Genomic DNA, 18382 nt, shown 5'->3' on the forward strand with positions numbered 1-18382 from the left:
AAGCATCCTGGGTGACTGGTTCTCCACACTCTGTCCCATGTTGTCAAGAGTCACAAAAGTCTCACCTCCACTCACAGAGTTAAAAGATCATGGATTATTAGATTTTAAAGAAAAATCGAAAGGGTGAGCTTTTGAACCTGAGTTCCACAAGGCCGTGTAACTGGAATGGGAATTTTGGTAAGGGCAGTCTATCCTCATCAAAGTGCACTTCCCCCAAGTCCAAATACATTTTCTTGAATCTCTGCCCTGCCTCCATTAAGTAAAATGAATATTCACAGCAATGAAACCACCAAAGGAAAAAAAAAAAAGGTTGTCAGAAATGTTGAAAGAGAATAGGTACTTTCACTATCAGAGATGGTTTCCTCTTTTCCCACAAGATGTTTTATCAGCTTTCACCCTGAGAAAACCATAAAAAGCAAGAAAAAGAAACCTTATGCAATAGTTCTCTAAATAAAATACTACACAGCAGGCTAGTCATCCCTAAAAGTGATGTTGTTTAAAGAGTCAAAGTACATCATCCAACAAAATCAATATCCTATTAAGTTAGAAAGGCTTCTGAATATCAAAGACCAACGAACTGAATAACTTAAAGTATAAGTACATGACCCAGGGGATTAATCACACACTGTCATGGTGAAATTAGGGCAATTCTTCCAATCATTAACGTTTTGCTTACAAAAATGTGCTTTTCTGTTTGTCTTTCTGCTAAATGATAACCGTTTTCAAGTTGAATCTCCTGATAAAAAGAGTTAAAAACAAGACAGGAGTTGTGCTGTAAAGGTCATACATGCTGCTTCAACATGAAATAGCCAAAAGACAAACAAATGAAAAAATGCCTGGATTGTAGGAAGAATTTGTAAATATCCATTGGCAATCTGCAATGGGGCATTTTGAAGACAGTTAATGCCAACCCGTACCCTGAGAATACGTACTTCTCTGGTGTACATACTCTTGATTCTTAAGACTATGTTTAAATTCAGAATATGAGCAACTGGAAGAAGGGTTAGGAATAACTTTAAGCTAGAAAACATCCTGGATTCAAGAAACTGTCTACTTTAAAACAGTATTTCACCCTTCAACTTTTCTAGTGTCAATCAATACATAAGCCTGTATTTCTCAGCCTCATCATCATGATACAGTTATTCTCAAGAATAAACATTAACCAGAGGTTATCTCCAAGAGCAAAACACACACGAACTGATTTCAGGATTGCTTTAATTCAATTATTAGGCCCACAAGCCTCCCATTCTCCAAAAGTCTGATAGTCCCATTTTCCAACGAGACTGATTATAACCCTTGAAACCTAGAGGTAAACTGTCAGGCAGAATCTGAGAGTCTGGAACCTGCAGCTACTAGGTCTACTTTGGCTCCAACACTGAGAAGACACAGAGAATAAGGGGAACCATAAAGATAAAGAGCTTGAACTGAGTTGGGAATTTGGGGGCTGGAAAGGATCACATAGGTCAACTAGACCATCTCCATTCCACAGAGGAGAGAACTGAGGCCAAGAACTGAAACTCCAACCCAAATTATTAAACTTCCAGGCCTATTCACACCTCTCTGCTTAAGGACCTGGTGCTAGTTTTCTCAGAAATTCAAATTTGCATTTCCAGAGGCCTTCTTGGAATCGAAGAAGGCAGGTTGTAACAACTCCCTAAAAGCAATAACCTTTTCACTCTATCTTCACTGGAGTGCCCATGTCTGGGGAGCCATAGCCCTGGTCAGCCACACCAGGGGCAGAGTCATTCCATCAGGGGCCCTCAGTCAGGAGGCACCCACCGCCACAAACAACTAGAGGCTTCCATGCAGGCCCAGACTAGAGGAAGAGATTTCTGTATCTCTCCTCCAACAGGCCCGGAATGTCATTTTCCTGGAATGTCAGGGACCTGATGGCTCCACTAGGCAAGCAGCTGGGCCAGTCAGAAACCTCAGGCCATCCTTCCTCTCAGCCCCACACCCCCCTTACCTGGCACTGCCATTCTCCCCTCTCACAGTAGCCCTTCCTCCGGCCTGCCAGGGTCCCAAGCCAACTCTGGCTCCCACCGGCCTAGACGCCCCGCCCCGCTTCCCTCTTTCTCCATTTCATTCCTCCCGGCACCTTGCTCCCACACTGGGAGGAGTTATTGGGAGAAGCGAAGCAGGTGGGAAGGGAGTGAGGGGGTATGCGGGCCCACCTGCTTCTACTCGAGGAGCGCTTAGAATGGCGGTTCTCAAAGCACGGTCCTCCTCCCAGCAGCTCTGACATCACCTGAGCACGTGCTGAAGTGCAAATTCCCGGTCCCACCCCAGACCTACCAAGTCAGAAACTCTGGCGACACGGTTGGCCAAGGGTTTCGAGAAGCTCTGCGGGCGCTTGTGACGCTCGCCGAAACTTGAGACCAGCGGTCTCCACACCAGCTACTGCCCCGCTCTCCCCCGGCAGGCTACCCCCCTCACCCCTCCGCGGACCCCCCTACCCGGGCTTAGCCGCCAAGGGATGACGCAGTGTTGACTCACGCCGGTCAAGGACGGCGGCCCGGACCAGCCTGGGAGCCGAGGCAAATCGATGGGGTTCGGCGGCCCCGCGCTCCCCTGCACAGCCGGCCTCGTCCCGGGCTTTTCCAGCCACCTGGCGCACCGGGGTCTCAGACCCGCGGCGCTCAGTGTCCGAAGCCGGGAACGTCCCCCTGCCGCGACGCACACACGTCGACCCCCTCCCCCGCCCCCAGCTCCCCTCCTCCTGGAGGGAAAGTTCCAAATCTACGTCCCCGGGCCCATCCGCCCGCTACCCCGCGCCCCCGCGCCCAGCCCAAAGCGGCGCGGCACCGGGACCTGGGAGGCGCTGAAAGGAAAGGTGAGAGGTGTGCGTTTGTTTCACTGGAAGAATGAGAGACCCCTCGAGGTCAGTCGTCCCATCGACGGGTTTATTTTATACACAAGTTACTCATTTAAAAAAAAACACCATTTTGGTCATTTTTTTTACAGTGAACAATTATATATACACATTATAAACAGTTTGATATAAAACACAATATCTACAGTCTACTTACATTTAATTAACCTGCTACTTCCAGTTCATCTGTGATTAATTTTAGTCACCAACGAGTCAGTTTCTCTGCTTGAATTGCCCTGTACTATTCCCTTAACACCTTGGTCATATAAGGTACTAAGTGATAGTGCAAAACAAGCATTTAAGATTCTTATCGACTATATCTCTCTGACAAAAAAAAAAAAAACAACACACACATCCCCTGGACAGGAGCTCTGAGATCATATTGGATTTAAGGCAGTATAAGAATACAATATAAAAAGTAAAGGAAGTTCCTTTTAAAATATTCCAAGGCTGCCTGAAATGTGGGCCCCTTTACCACGGCATACCTCTGGATCTGAGGTGCCCTTTTGCTTTTCCATTAAGTGGGATGTAGATACAGATTAAAAAGTCATTCAAGAAGATCTTATTAAAATCTTTAGTTATAACTTAAAAATTTAACAAACTGTTCAAAATTGCTTTTTATAAATAGAAAAAACAATTTACTTCTTTAAAAAGGGGGAATTTAAACAGTGAAGAGTCCCTTCATCATATAACCTACAATCAGTACATAAACCATTTAAGTCAAAATTAAGGTTTCAGTGTAAGTTTGCTGCTTAGCCAGCCACTAAATATTTCAGATTTCCAGAATACCAGAAAATTATTCCCTTTCTCATAGCTTTTCAGTATGTCTATTGAGATTTTCTGTAGCAAATGTTAGTCCGAAGTCCAGTTTTCTGAATGTGCCAATGTCAGTGATCATCATCCAGCATTAAAATAGCCTTTATCGCCCTCAATGTCCACTTCCTGATCAGAATCCTCTGAAATCTCTGATTCAAGGTCTTCCTGGGAGGCAGGGGAGGGTGAACATTGAGAGCTATCCAAAGCACCTTTATTCTGCTCACTGGGCAAGTCTTGCCTCTGGTCACAGGGATTGTCCAAACTTTCCAGTTCTTCTTTTTTATTGCTTTGAGGGTTCTCCTGAATGAAAGGAATGAAAGTGGAAATTGGTAGGCTTGTGAAATATGAAGACATAAGAGACATAAATCAAAATGTGTTTTCATTATCACCTTTAAAATCTTTAGTTTATCTATTGTTTTCACCTATACTCTTTATTCAGAAAATACATACTTGTGCTTCTTTCTCATTTTGGAAGAAAAGTGCCTGACATATCAAATAAAGATCATTCTCTTGCCAGATAAGAACAACCAGTCACAAATATAACTAACTGTATTGTGTCAAATGAAGTTAGCTCCAGCCCATCCTCATGGTCTCAAAATTCTTAAAAGTTTAGAGGAAGGAGAGATTAGAGCACTACAAGTACACACGATCTTCATTCTTCAAGTATTTTTAAACCTTGCAGGTTAACAGGGTCTTCCAGACATTTAAAAAATATGAATGCTAAGTAGTGAATTAAGGGAAAGTTTCAAAATTATTAAATTGAATCCTTTTTCATCCATTTTCTGTTGTAAATTTATAAACTTAAAAATACACTTAACAAGTTACAAAATCATGGCAAAGGTAAAAATGCAGAACTGGAAGAATGCTGCCAACTGTAAAGGGAGGAAATTAACTACAATTAACTTAAAATCCAGGGGATATTTCTGGAAACTATATTCCCATATTACAAAGGAACCACTTTTTTTTTTTTTTTTTTTTAAAGACTTTGACAGAGAGAGAGAAAGAGCACAAGCACTGGAGAGAGGGAGAAGCAGGCTCTCTGCTGAGCAGGGAACCCAATGTGGGGCCCCATCCCAGGACCCTGGGATCATGACCTGAGCCGAAGGCAGACATTTCAACAATTGAGCCACCCAGGTGCCCCAGGAACCACTAGTTTAAAAATCCCTGGTAAATTGCAGTCAAGACTTTGACCAAGAACTGAATAAGTGAGTGAATTTTTAATTCTGTTTGTCTAAAATAGACATAAACACTACAAAGAAATATTCCCAAGGGGTTTTTTTATAGCAAGACTATAGAATAATATATTCACCAGGCTTGCAACTAAGAAACAAATAAATGTACAAGGTCAGATTGAGAGGGAATCTACAGATTTTTAAATCCTGTTAAAATAATGAAATTATGGGAAATTTATTTTCTGTCTCAAAGTGCTCTTTGTGACACCATCTTATTTCTAATGAAAAAGTTATGATCACCAAATTTAAAAATGCACACTGCTTTCAATTTCCCCGCTCGTATTATGGTTTTCAAAAATATTTTATTCTAATCTCTATATACACTAGCAAATGAACAATTAAAGCAATTTGTCAGATAACTTTGGAGAAGACACCCACATTGGAACATCAAAAGCAGATCTTTAGATTTAAGTCAATAGAGGTTTTTCAAAAACTGAATTAGCCCTTACTTTTTATCACATCTTTCGTAACAAGGTCATTGGAATAAAGACTGTTAGTAACTTTAAGCTACTTTCCAAATAGTCTTGTATATTCTCCTGCGGGTCTAATATTCATTTTAAGAGCTGGCATTAGATGGGAAATAATTTTAAACTCTTTGATATTTAATTCTTCTAAAAAAAAAAAAAGCAGTGCAAACAAGACTTAGAGGTGTTTATTTCCTTATATTTACCCTTGAGCTCTGCCTAGTTTTATTATGGCTGTGTAAATAAAAGAAACAATTTTCTCCCAAAGATAACTGCTTAAGTCATTTACTGTCAATTACTTTATCTTTCCTGCGTTAATTAGATAAACAACATATGGGGTTTATAAAACAATTAGCCCGGAGTTTTACCAGCCAGTGTGTGAAAACCCAGGCATAATTGATATAGCAACTGCATTAGGTGCTTTTAGCATTACTGCCACCTGAGCAACTCATCCTGAATTTCAGCAGGACTATTTGCCTTTTTAATCAAGGTGAAGAGGTTAAATAGTCTCTCAAATGACTTTTGCATACAACCCATAACAGGCCCCGCATTGAGATAACATGATAAAAATATTTATTTCCCTAGAAACAGAGCCAGGTCGATACCTGTTTCAGTCTTCTCCATTTAGCGCGTCGATTCTGAAACCAGGTTTTAACCTATAGGAGAAAGAGAGAAAAAAATACTTGCCATGAACTCACGCGACATGGGGCATCACGGAGAAGCTGCTGGGCCACTGTCGAGCCGGCCGGAGCTCCGGGCGTTGGATAGCGGGACGCGGCACGCCCGAGCGCACGGTTGGCGACACGTCGGTCTTCCGCCCCGAGACCGCCGCCCCAGGCCTCTGCCCCGAGCCCCGCAGGCGCGCTCACCTGTCTCTCGCTGAGCTGCAGCATCTTGGCCAGACGCTTCCTCTCGGGCGGAGAGAGGTATTTCTGGGTCTCAAACTTCTTCTCCAACTCGATGGTCTGGTCGTTGGAGAACCTGACCTGGCCGCCTTTCCTTTTATGCAGAGGCCTCTGCAAGAAAGGGCTCCAGAGCAGGGGTTTGCCTGCGGGCAGCGAGAGCAGCAGTTAGGGACAGCCCTGGAGCGGCCAGGCCCTGGAGGTGACAAAGGGGAGTAGGGGACGCAAAAGGACACTCAGCCAGACTTGTTCGCATACACCCACCCACAAGGACCCAATACGTTCGCACCAAGACACATGCATACCCAAGGACCCGTAGGCACACACACCGCACAGCACAGGCAAGTAGACCACCTTGTACACTCACAGACGCACACAAACAGCCATCACACCCACAGCTGATTTCAAACGCACAGATCTTTGGAACCCCAAGATAACAGCCACTATAAACCGAGCCTAAAATATCCCGACACTCTTTAAGAAGTCACTCTCGAGTTTCGACAGAACTTTTTGCACCTCCAGGCCCTCTCCCTGGGTGAGCCGTACTTTCCAAAGACCCGAGTGCGTGTCTTGGGGAGGACCCGGGCTGTTCCACTCCCCAAGGCGTCCCGGCCAGGCGCCGCCGAAGGGACTCTGCTCAGGAGGTCCTCGGGCCCGGGCGCCGACGTGAGGCCGCTCGCGGAGCTTCCAATCCTGGCCCCAGCGCTCTGCTGCCTCCTCTGATTTCACACCCAGCGGCGGGGGTGGCCAGTTAAAGCTACCCCGTGGGCTATGGCAACATTTCCGTCAATGTGTTTCCTGTTGGTCTATCTCGAAAAGCCCTTTGCTTCCTCCTGCGCGGTCCCAGCAGTAACCCAAGGAAACACAGGGCGCGCTCTGTGAAAACGTTCGCCCCAGGCCGGGCCCCGCTGAGGGTCCGGCTCCCGCCCCAGCAGGCCCACAGAGCCACGCCGGGGCCACCGCACCGAACCCTCGAAGCTGGAACCAAATAGACAGTCACTTTAACCAAAAAAAAAAAAAAAAGGCTAAAATATAATCCCCTTCAAATCTTAACGATGAGAAAGGAGGTGGAGGGCTGAGCTAGAGGCCGCGTCATTAACATGAAGGCATTAAAATGTTAGTTTGTCTCTAGGGTCCCCACCGAAGCTGCCAACAGCAGAGAGTAAATTTAAAACCCTGGGTGCCCAAAGGAAAAAGAGCCCCGTTTCTTTATCTCCCCCCACCCAGGGGGGCTTCAGATGCCAGAGCCGACAAGGGCCACCCGGAGTGCGGGTCACCGTTGGCTTATTTCTTAGGCCGAGCGCTGAGGGGGCAAGCCTCGAGAATACCATATGCCCTAGGTGTCCTGGCTGCCTTTCCTACTCCAAAGACATGTCTGTCAGTCCGTCGGTCCGTCGGTCTGCAGGCCTGCCCCCAAACACTTTGAAAGCTGGCATTGTTGTTTTTTTTTTCCAGATTTTGCTTACGTCAGGCTTCAGACTAGTGCAAAACAGCTTCGGGGAGGGGGGAAAAAAAGGAAGCAACTGGTTATTTTAGCTGCCATAAAGTCACATCCCACACAGAGGAAATGAACAATATCAGAAAAACGGATCCCGGCTATCAGAAGTCGAGTGTTTCCTGAATTTGTCTGTATTGAGGATGTCGATAAAATAATCAGCAGCGTGCACTACTCCGGGGGAAGGGTCTGCTTCATGCAGCCAGGAAAACACTTAACAGCTTCTGAAACCAGATTTACTCCTATCGAGAACTCAAGATTTCCTGTATGAACGGAAAGGGTCAGGCTCTTTCACTGCACAAGCTTGTTGAACCAGGTCCAGCCTCGTAACCACCGGGGCCCAGCAGCTATCCCTACCCCGCAGGGCTGGTCCGGGGCGCCTTGGCACTCCCTTCCCGGTCCCTCCAGCTAAGGGGACCCCACCCCGAGCGACCCGCGCGCCCGGGGCTGCCTTCGGCCGCCAGCCCCCGCGGCCGTGCCAGAAGTCTCGCCCGGGCCCGCGCGCCCCGACGCCTGCAAGGTGGAGGAAAACCAATCTGAGTCATGGTGCGGTCAGCACGGCCGCGCGCCACTGGGGCCCGCGCCTCCTGTCCCCGCGCGCGCCCGAGAGCCGCTTTTCGATCGCTTTTGCCACAACTTTCTATTGCCTCCCCCTCCGCCCCCGCCGCCTCCTGGACGCTGCCACCTGCCGGGTGGCGCCTTCCTCGCCGCCGCCGCGGCTCGGCCCCGCCATGACCCCGGCCGCCTTACCCAGGGGGTCGTGGCGGAGCAGGGCGTGCGTGTAGTCGTTCACCGTCCGCGGGAAGGGGTACAGAGGGCCCCCGAAGCCGCCGGGTCCGTAGGCGGCGGCCAGCGCGGCGGCGGAGTGGTGCGAGAAGGCGGGGTGGATCGGCGTGGGCTCGTACACCGGGGTCCGGTAGGAGGACACGAGGCTGGTGAAGGAGGAGTTGGGGGACGGCAGCGTGGGGGCGGGGGTGGGCGCGGCGGGTCCGCGGCCCAGGATGTCCTCGATGTAGAACGGCGTCGGGTGCGCCGGCTGCAGCAGCGGCGTGGGCGCGTACAGCGGCACCCCCACGGCGCCCGCCGCCGCCGCCGGCCCCGGGTGTGGGTACTGCATGGCTCCGCTGCGCTCCGACCCCTCGGAGAGCTGGAGGCCCGCGCCGCGGCGCTACATTTATCCGCGCTCCGCGCTCCCGGCGATAGGCTCTGCCGGCCACGGGGTGGGGCCGCGCTCTCTGGCCCCTTCCTGCCGCCGGTCCCTGCGGCCAATGGCGCGGGGCCCCGGGAGCCGCCTCCCGCCCCCACCCTCGGCCCGCCCCCGCCGGCCGAGCTCCCGCCCCCCAGGACGCGCTCGCCTTAGGCTCCAGGGACCCTGCGCCTCGGTGCCCGGTTGCCGCCGCAGTCGCTCCGGGCGCCAGGCACCCTGGCCAGGAAAACCCTCGAAGAAAGCCTAAGGCCGCGTCCGTCGTGGGGAGACAGAAAGAAAGTAGCGCCTGAACACGGACTCAAGTAGTCCCAGCTCCTGCCGGGAGGCAACTCTGCCGAAACTCGGGGGGGCACTCGTCCGGGCCCGGGCTCAGGGTGACAGTAGCCGGCCCCAGGCTCGGGGCAGCTAGGCTTGAGCCGGACAGGAGGAGAGGCCACCGGCAGAGCCGCCCCTTCGCCGGCCTGAAAGTATTCTCCCTGTCGGCGCGCTCTCTGGAGTAACGGTGGCACTGGCTGTTGCCTGGGGCATCTCCGGAGCTCGTAGCGGAGAATGTCCTGAGTTCCTGGGGCGGCTCCAAAGAGAGAGCTCTAGCCCTTAGCTACGTCCCAGTTGGCGTAAGGACAACGAGACTTCGGGTGCCCCGGGCTCGTGGCCGCTCCAGCCCTTTGCATCTGTGGGGCCCCGCACTCGGCCACTTCCGCGAGGTCGCTGGCAGAAGCCGCTTTGGGAAGGAATCAGGGAAAGCCTGGGTCTTACAGTGCCAGGTAGAAGTTGTGCAGTCTTCTCCGCCCCGATGGGAGTTGCTCTGTGTCCCCTATCCCCGGGTCCTGGGGGTCGCAGCTGCGCACAGCACCGCTTTCCCGCTTTGCACGTGTTTTCTATTGAATCCGTGGCTCTACGCCTTGTGGCCTCGGCTCTGTGCAGCTCCACTCGCCTGAGGGCCAAGGGGGCATTTTCTTGATTGACGCCCTCCTGCGGTAGTCACACCTCGCGGTGAGCAGTTTCTGCTAAGGTCCTCCATTAATCATAGAAATACACATTTCCCAGCTTTTCCTATTGAGATGTTTTATTTACATCTTGGAACAATTTCATCGACTAAAGCGGGGTCGCCGACGAAAGAAGAGTGGACTGGAAGCCGGCTGGCCCGCGTTCGAGTTTCACTGCGCACATTTCTGTTGAGCAACTACTATGTGCCAGCAGTGAACAAGACAGATGTAGTTCCGTTCCTCACGGAGGCAGGAAACAAATTTTAATGCTGTGACTTATGTGTGTGCTAGGAAGGAGAAGTACATAATGATCCGAAACCTAATAACCAGGGACGTCACCTAGTTGGGGGAGGGGGCGTGTTAAGGAACGGAAAGTACTCTCCAAGGAAGTGATGTTTGAAAAATGAGAAGTTGTCAAAGAACCTAGAGAGGGACGAATACTCAAGGAATAGCATGTGAGCGTTGTCAGTGCAGCTTTGGTCAAATCATCCTCCCTGAACTTTCTGAAAATCTGAAACTTAGCCTAAAGTCTCCTAGTCTTTTGCGGTTGGAGTCACAGGCATCTTTCCGAGTCTGATGACAGACGAACACAGTGAGTGTAATATGCTATCATTTGAGGTAAAACGTTAGGAAAGAGTCGGGGTATTTATCTGTGCCTTTGTTCTATTAGGTAAACTAAACTGGAAGAGGACACAAAAAAACTAGTAACATCGGCTGCCCATGAAGAGAGAGGTGGAGTTGAAGGGAGAACTTGCTGTATACTTTATGAATATTTGGAGAATTGAACCAGGTGGATGGGTGACCTACTCATAGCATAAGTAGGTCCTGGAAGAAGTGGCTGATTCTAGGTCTGGGGCAGGGAAAGTACAAGGTGAGCTCAAGGCATCTTGTGCTAGAAACCACAGAATGAAGACAGACCCGCCCTGATGGGTCTTCCATTGGCCAAATTTGAGGTGCTTTAATTATCAAAAGCACATTTTGGATTATAATACATTGAATGTAACAGTTCATAGTCTCACTCTCCATAGTGATGCTCAGAGAGAGAGGGATGGTGGATGGTAAAGCTGGAAGGATGCCAGCTAACAAATTAAAAACTTTGATAAAATTTTTAAAATGTAATAATTCAACCATCAAGTGAGTGGTGTCTGAGTGGCTCAGTTGGTTAAGCGTCTGCCTTCTGCTCAGGTCATGATCTCACGGTCCTGAGATCGAGCCCCACATGGGCTCCCTGCTCAGTGGGGAGTCTGCTTCTCCCTCTCACCCTCCCTCTGTGTTCTCTCTCTCAAATGAATAAATAAAATCTTTTTAAAAACAACAAAAAAAGGACCATCAAATGAAACATTGTTGAGGATGAGGATTTTTGAAACCTCTCATAATATCACACCAACCAATTAGATTCTGGATTTTTAAAAAGAAAGCCATAAAAGACAATTGAGAAGATAAAAGGGAAAAACTAAAAATGAGTTCTAAGTTAGATGACATTAGTATTGTGAGTAAAATGTCCTCATTTTTGGGAGGTGTGGACTGAAGTAGGGGTGAAGGTCTTGACATCTGTAACTTTCATACAGTTCAATACATACACATAACATATATATACACAAACCATTATACACACATGTACAGATAAGGAGATAAAACAAATTGGAAAGTTATTCATTGGTGAATTTAGGTGAAGAGTATACTGATATGCATTGTACTAGTTTCAGCTTCTTTGTAGATTTGAAATTTTCCAGTATAAAAAATTTTTAAAGTATGATTTTAGATATTAAAGAAATGAAAGCAGTCTCATTTTTTTAAGGTAAAAATTATTTGAATTATTTGTGAAATCTGCATACAAGTTCAGGTAGTACATTGTCCCTGGAAGCCATCATGGAGGCCTGTTTACAAATCATTGGTCCCTCTGTGGTCCGGTCTGATGTTGTGCCCTTTCCACCAGTTATTAATTCTCATCCCTGGGCCTGATGGAGAAGTCAGCCAGGTGCTGGAATACTGTGAAAATCAAGTGTGTTCTGTGTACCAAGAACAGAGACATGATTTGGGGACAAAGAAAGGACAATTATTATCTGAAGCTCAAAGGAACCTTCAAAAGTTATGTTTGGCTCTTCAAAGATTGGGACCTCAGTGAACTAACCAGGTGACTGATTATTGTTTTCTTCACAAAATGTCTTTCCCTCATCTTTCTTTTTCTTCTTTTCTTGCCCCTTCCACCTAACAAGCAATTGAGGGGATCAGTTCATATAATGCCCTTATAGTAAATCACTAGCCGTTAAGCTCCATCTTCAAAAATAGTATGGGTTTGTAGCTTATTCTGTGCATGACTCAGCCATCAGGCAAAAAAAAAAAAAAAAAAAAAAATCTAAATCTACAAGCCTTCCAAAAATAAATATTAAAATGCTAGGAAAATAATCACTAGTATAGGAAAAGGAAGCATCATCCCTTTCTTTGATTGCCACAACCCTGGGAGTTAGATGGAGATCTTAAAAGGCATTGATAGAACATTCCAGCTCTGCTACATAACGCTCACCAGCAAATTGAAGCACTTAATTCTGTTAAGCTATATAACACCATCTCTTCTAAATCCAGTCATCAGATCTATGTTCATTTTGCTATAGTTAAAAAAAAAAATTACAACCACATTTGTGAATGTCACATTTATTGAACTACATAATTTTAATATCACTTGTGTAGGTTTTATAGTTTGTTTTATTGTTTTAAAAGTCATTTGGGGCTCTAAAAGAACTAGGTTTTTCCGAAGTTGTCCTTATAATTTTTTTTCACACAGTCAGAACTAATAAAACAAAACTGTTGTAGCTATTTAATTCAAAATCTCTTGGAGTTTCAATATTTTTTCTCTGCTGGATACTAAAACCAATAAAGCTACATGAGATTTTAATTATATTCTGAATTAAACAAGACTCTGTCCAAAAATTTGGCACCATTTATTTTAGTCACTGCTACTATAAAAGAGACTAACCTTTGTAAGAAGAGAAGGTGAGTCTTACCTCTAATTTATCTATGGTAATTGTTTTGAAACTTCTTTTTTTTTTTTTTTGTAACAGATGAACAGTATGTTCATTAAATGCATTAGGACAAATAAACTTTACAAATAGACAAATCAACTTATTTTCAATAATTAAATATACATAGAGGTAAAACTTCAAATTAACTAAAGCTTGAAAGCATCAGGGCACCTGGGTGGCTCAGTCAGTTAAGAGTCTGCCTTTGGCTCAGATCATGATCCCAGGGTCCTGGGATCAAGCCCAGTATCTTCAGGTTCCCTGCTCAGCTTGGAGGCTGCTTCTCCCTCTCCCTTTGCCTCTACCCCCTTCTCCTGCCCCCTCACTCCCCACTTGTGCTCTCTGTCTCACAGCTCTCTCTCTATAAGTAAATAAAATCTTTTTTAAAAAATTCTCATCACAAGAAAAAATTTTTTTTAAAAAGCATCAGTGGATTTTATTATAGCAAGTTGGTTCTATTTTTACTTACAGTAAAAGTTTTATTACCCTCAAATATTGGGATGACTAAAGCACTTATTATGTCACATATCAAATCACTGTATTACATTTAACTTAAAACTTGACAAAATCTAATTCATGTTTTAGGGCTTTACTAACTTGCAAAATGCTAATGAGATTAGATAAGAAATGTCTCTCCTGCATCATGGCTGGGATCAGAGCTCTGGAACACGTGGGTAATAATCACCATGACATCGCTTTCATGATGTCTGCATTTCACATACTATGAAATACTTACTCTAACATACTTAGCATACTTAATGTGGGTGTACTGATCATGGAAGGTTTGGTGAAACTTATGCTATTTATTTGTCCAATTAGAAAAGTACGGAACTCTAATAAAAAAAAGAACCCAGTTTTTTTAATGGCAAAAGATCTGAATAGACATTTCTCCAAAGAAGGCATACAAACAGATGGAACGCCTGGATGGTTCAGTCGGCTAAGCGTGCGACTTTTGGTTTCTGCTAGGGTCATGATCTCAAGGTCGTGGATTGAAACACCCCCCTGCGTTGGGCCCCGCACTCAGTGCAGAGTCTGCTCGAGAATCTCTCCCTCTCCTTCTCCCTTGCCCCCATGTTCTCCTTCTCTCTCAAATAAATAAATAAATAAATGAAATCTTCAAAAAACAAATGGCCAATAAGTACATGAAAAGATGTACTATGTAACTACATATGAGGGAAATGCAAATCAAAACCACAATAAGGTACTACTTCCTACCCACTAGCAGAGCTGTAATATATATATATATATATATTTTTTTAATCAGGAAATAACAAATGTTGGTAAGGTTGTGGAGATTTGGAATCTCCATCCATTGCTGGTGGCAACGTAAAATGAAGCAGCTGCTCCAAAAAACAAACTGACAGTTCCTGAAAAATTTAAACATAGAGTCACCACATGATCCAGTCGTTCCACTTCTATGTACATACCCCAAAAATGAAAATATATGTTCATAGTAGAATTATAATTCCCAAAAAGTGGAAATAACCCAAATATCCATCAACCAATAAATGGATAAATAAAATGTGGGGCATCCTAGCAATGGAATATTTATCTTATAACTAGGATTTTGTACCTCTTAACCATCTTCCTTCAATTCCCCACCTCTGACCCCCTACCTCTGGTAGCCACATTTTTCTCTCTTTCTTGTAGAGGTGTTTTGTTTTGGATTCCACATTTAAGTGAGATTACATAGTATTTGCCTTTTCTTGTCTAACTTATTTCTCTTGGCATAATGCCTTCAGGGTCCATTCATGCTGTCACGAAACTAAGATTTCCTTAATTGTTGTGGCTGCATAATATTCCCTATATTTATCCATTCATCCACTGACGGACACGTAAGTTGTTTCCATGTCTTGGCTCTTGTAAATAATGCTGCTATGAACATCATGATGGCGCAGATATCCTTTTGAGGTAGGGTTTTACTGTCTTTGGATATAGTCCCAGAAGAGGAATTGCTGGATCATATAGTGGTTTTATTTTAAATTTTGTGAGGATTCTTCATACTGTTTCCCACAGTGGCCTTACCAATTTATGATCCCACCAACAATACACAAGCATTCCCTTTTCTCCATATCTACACCAGCTTTTATTTTCTCTTCTCTTCTTTAAGATGGTCATTTTAACAGGCAGGAGGTAATAGCTCATTGTGGTTTGAATTTGCATTCCCCTAATGACTAATGATGTTGAGCACCTTTTCATGTACCTGTTAGCCTTTCATAAATCTTTTTTGTAGAAATGTCTGTTCAGGGGCGCCTGGGTGGCTCAGTGGGTTAAGCCTCTGCCTTTGGCCCGGGTCATGATCTCAGGGTCCTGGGATCGAGCCCCGCATTGGGCTCTCTGCTCAGCAGGAAGCCTGCTTCTCCCTCTCTCTCTGCCTGCCTCTCTGCCTGCCTGTGATCTCTCTCTGTCAAATAAATAAATAAAATCTTTAAAAAAAAGAAAGAAAGAAAGAAAGAAAGAAATGTCTGTTCAGGTTCTTTGCTCCCTTTTAAAGTGGATACTTTGTTTTTTATTATTGAATCATATGAATTTGTTATATGTTTTGGATATTAACCTTAGTCAGATATATAATTTGCAAACATTTTTTCCCATTCTACAGGTTCTTCATTCACTTTGTTGATGATTTATTTTGCTGTGCAGAAGCTTTTTGGTTTGATGTTGTCCCACTTGTTTATTTTTTATTTTGTTTCTGCTATGTGAACACTTTGCTATGTGAAGGAAGCCAGACACAAATATCCCTGATGAACACAGATGCAAGAATCCTCAATAAAGGGCACCTCCATGGCTCAGTCGGTTTAGCGTCTAACTCTCGATTTTGGCTCAGGTCATAATCTTGGGGTTGTAAGATCAAGCCCAGCATTAGGCTCACCACTGGGTGTGGAGTCTGCTTAAGATTTGTTCCCTCTCCCTCTACCCCTCCTACACCCTCCACCTCTATCTCTTAAAAAAAATCTTCAATAAAATACTAGCAAACCAAATAAAATAATATATTTTAAAAATCATTCACCACAATCAATTGGGATTTATTCCTGTGTTGCAAGTCTGATTCAATATTTGCAAATCAATCAACATGCTACATCACATGAATAAGAGAAAGGATAAGAATTATATGATCATTTTAAGAGATGTTAAAAAAAACATTTTACAAAGTACAATATCCATTCATGATTAAAAAAAAAAACCCTCAACAAAATAGGTTTAGAAGGAACATACTTCAACATAATAAAAGCCATATATAAAAAACCCACAGCTAACATCATCCTCAGTGGGGAAATCTGAGAGTTTTCCCTTAAGATCAGAAACAAGACAAGGATGTCCACTCTCATCACTTTTATTCAAATTGTACTGGAGGTCCTAGCCACAGAAGACAACAAAAAGAAATAAAAGAACTCCAGGTCAGTAAGGAAGAAGTAAAACTTTCACTATTTGCAGGCAACATGATACTATATATAGAAAACCCAAAGAACTCCACCAAGAAACTGCTAGAATTGATAAACAAATTCAATGAAGTTACAGGATACAAAAATCAATGTACAAAAATCTGTTGCATTTCTATACACCAATAATGAAACATCAGAAAGAGAAATTAAGAAAACAGTCTGGGGGTCAGGGAGATGTTGGCTGGTTCAGTTGATAGAGCATGCAACTCTTGATTTTGGACTTGTGGGTTTGAGTCCCATGTTGGGTGTGGAGATTGCTTATAAATAAATCTTGAAAGGTTCCTAGGTGGCTCAGGTGCTTAGATGTCCAGCTCTTGATTTGGGCTCAGGTTGTGATCTCAGGATCATGGGATTGAGCCCCAAGTCAGGCTCCACACTCAGCTCAGAGTCTGCTTGTCCCTCTCCCTCCTCCTCTTTTTGTCCCCCAACTTCTGCATGTTCTCTTTCTTTAAAATAAATAAACTTTTTTTAAAAAATAAAAAAAATCTTTAAAAAGAAAATAATCCATTTACAATTGCACCCAAAGTAATAATATACCTAGGAATAAACCTAACCAAAAAGGTGAAAAACCTATATTCTGAAAACTATAAAACACTGAGTAAGGAAATTGAAGATGACACAAAGAAATGGAAAGACATTCCATGCTCATGGACTAGAAGACCAAATATTGTTAAAATATCTACTACTTAAAGCAGTCTATAGATTTAATGCAATCCCTATCAAATACCACAAGTATTTTTCACAGAACTAGAATAAACAATGCTAAAATTTGTACGGAACCACAAAAGACCCCAGTAGCCTAAGCAATCTTGAAAAAGAAGAACAAAACTGGAAATCTCACAATCCCAGATTTCTAGATATACTACCAAGCTATAGTAATCAAAACAGTGTGGTTCTGACACAAAAACAGACACATAGATCAATAGAACAGAATAGAAAACCCAGAAATAAATGCACAACTATATGGTCAGTTAATCTTTGACAAAGCAGGAAAGAATATCTAATGGTAAAAAAAAATTTCTCTCTTCCTCTTCTTTTTTTCTTTTTATTTACTTGATACAGAGAGAGAGCACAAGTAGGGGGAGCACCAGGCAGGGGAGAGGGAGAAGCTGGCCCAGTGGAGCCAGACGTAGGGCTTGAACCCAGGACCATGACCTGAGCCGAAAACAGATGCCTAACGACTGAGCCATCCAGATGCCCCTATTTCCTTTTTTTAAATTTTATCAACTTTTTAATTTTAACTCCAGTATAGTTAACACACAGTGTTATATGAGTTTCAAGCATATAATATAATGATTCTGCAATTTCTTTTTTTTTTTCTAAGATTTTATTTGTTTATTTGAAAGAGAGAATGAGCAGTGGGGAAGGGCAAGTGAGAGGCAGAGAGAGAAGCAGACTCCTTGCTGAGGAGGGAGCCGGATGCCAGACTAGATCCCAGGACCACAAGATCATGACCTGAGCTGAACGTAGACTCTCAACCTACTGAGCCACTCAGGCGCCCCTAAAATAACATTTTTAACAGAATGTATCTATGAAGTGGTCTTTGCCAGTTTCTCTTCTTTCTCTTCCTCTTTAGGGGAAAATGTCCCAAGTGAGATCTGCTACCATTGTTCCTGCTCAACCAAAGCCATTTACTTCATCAGATACTATGCCGAGCCCAGGTAAAGCAACAAGATTTTCAGCTTCCTTCAAAACAAAAGCTTTTGAATAAAGAGGTTAGAGTAAACCTAAAATGATATCAGATCAAATTTTTATTTTCCTAGGTCTCTTCAAGTACACATTGGGGAAGTATCTTAAAGGCATGAAGGGTGACCAGATAGACTGGGAAAAGACTCTTGACTGGCAAGGGGCAGAAGAAATGGAAGTAAACATATAATAATTTTGTTTAAGATGAGTAGAATAGGAACAAAATAGGCACACATTTGAAAAGGAAATCACTATTGAACTCACT

The 18382-nt window shown here is 44.3% G+C and overlaps 1 protein-coding gene and 1 long non-coding RNA gene across 2 annotated transcripts; one reads left to right on the forward strand and one right to left on the reverse strand.

Moving 5' to 3' along the window:
* Window positions 1-2878: 2878 nt before the first annotated feature.
* HHEX (hematopoietically expressed homeobox) lies at window positions 2879-9018 on the reverse strand. The gene is made up of 4 exons (XM_032836350.1): window positions 8532-9018; window positions 6254-6432; window positions 5990-6040; window positions 2879-3988 (listed from the first exon to the last, which is right to left on the reverse strand). The coding sequence occupies exons 1-4, from the start codon at window positions 8896-8898 to the stop codon at window positions 3770-3772; spliced, it is 816 nt and encodes a 271-aa protein (XP_032692241.1). The 5' UTR covers window positions 8899-9018; the 3' UTR covers window positions 2879-3769.
* An 8832-nt stretch (window positions 9019-17850) lies between these two features.
* On the forward strand, window positions 17851-18382 carry LOC116854476. The gene is made up of 3 exons (XR_004380169.1): window positions 17851-17897; window positions 18008-18092; window positions 18195-18382. It is a non-coding gene; the product is annotated as an uncharacterized LOC116854476 (long non-coding RNA).

The sequence above is a fragment of the Lontra canadensis genome, unplaced genomic scaffold, assembly GCF_010015895.1.
Source record: "Lontra canadensis isolate GAN:19392208 unplaced genomic scaffold, GSC_riverotter_1.0 scaffold3, whole genome shotgun sequence".
In the NCBI taxonomy this organism is placed as follows: Eukaryota; Metazoa; Chordata; class Mammalia; order Carnivora; family Mustelidae; genus Lontra; species Lontra canadensis.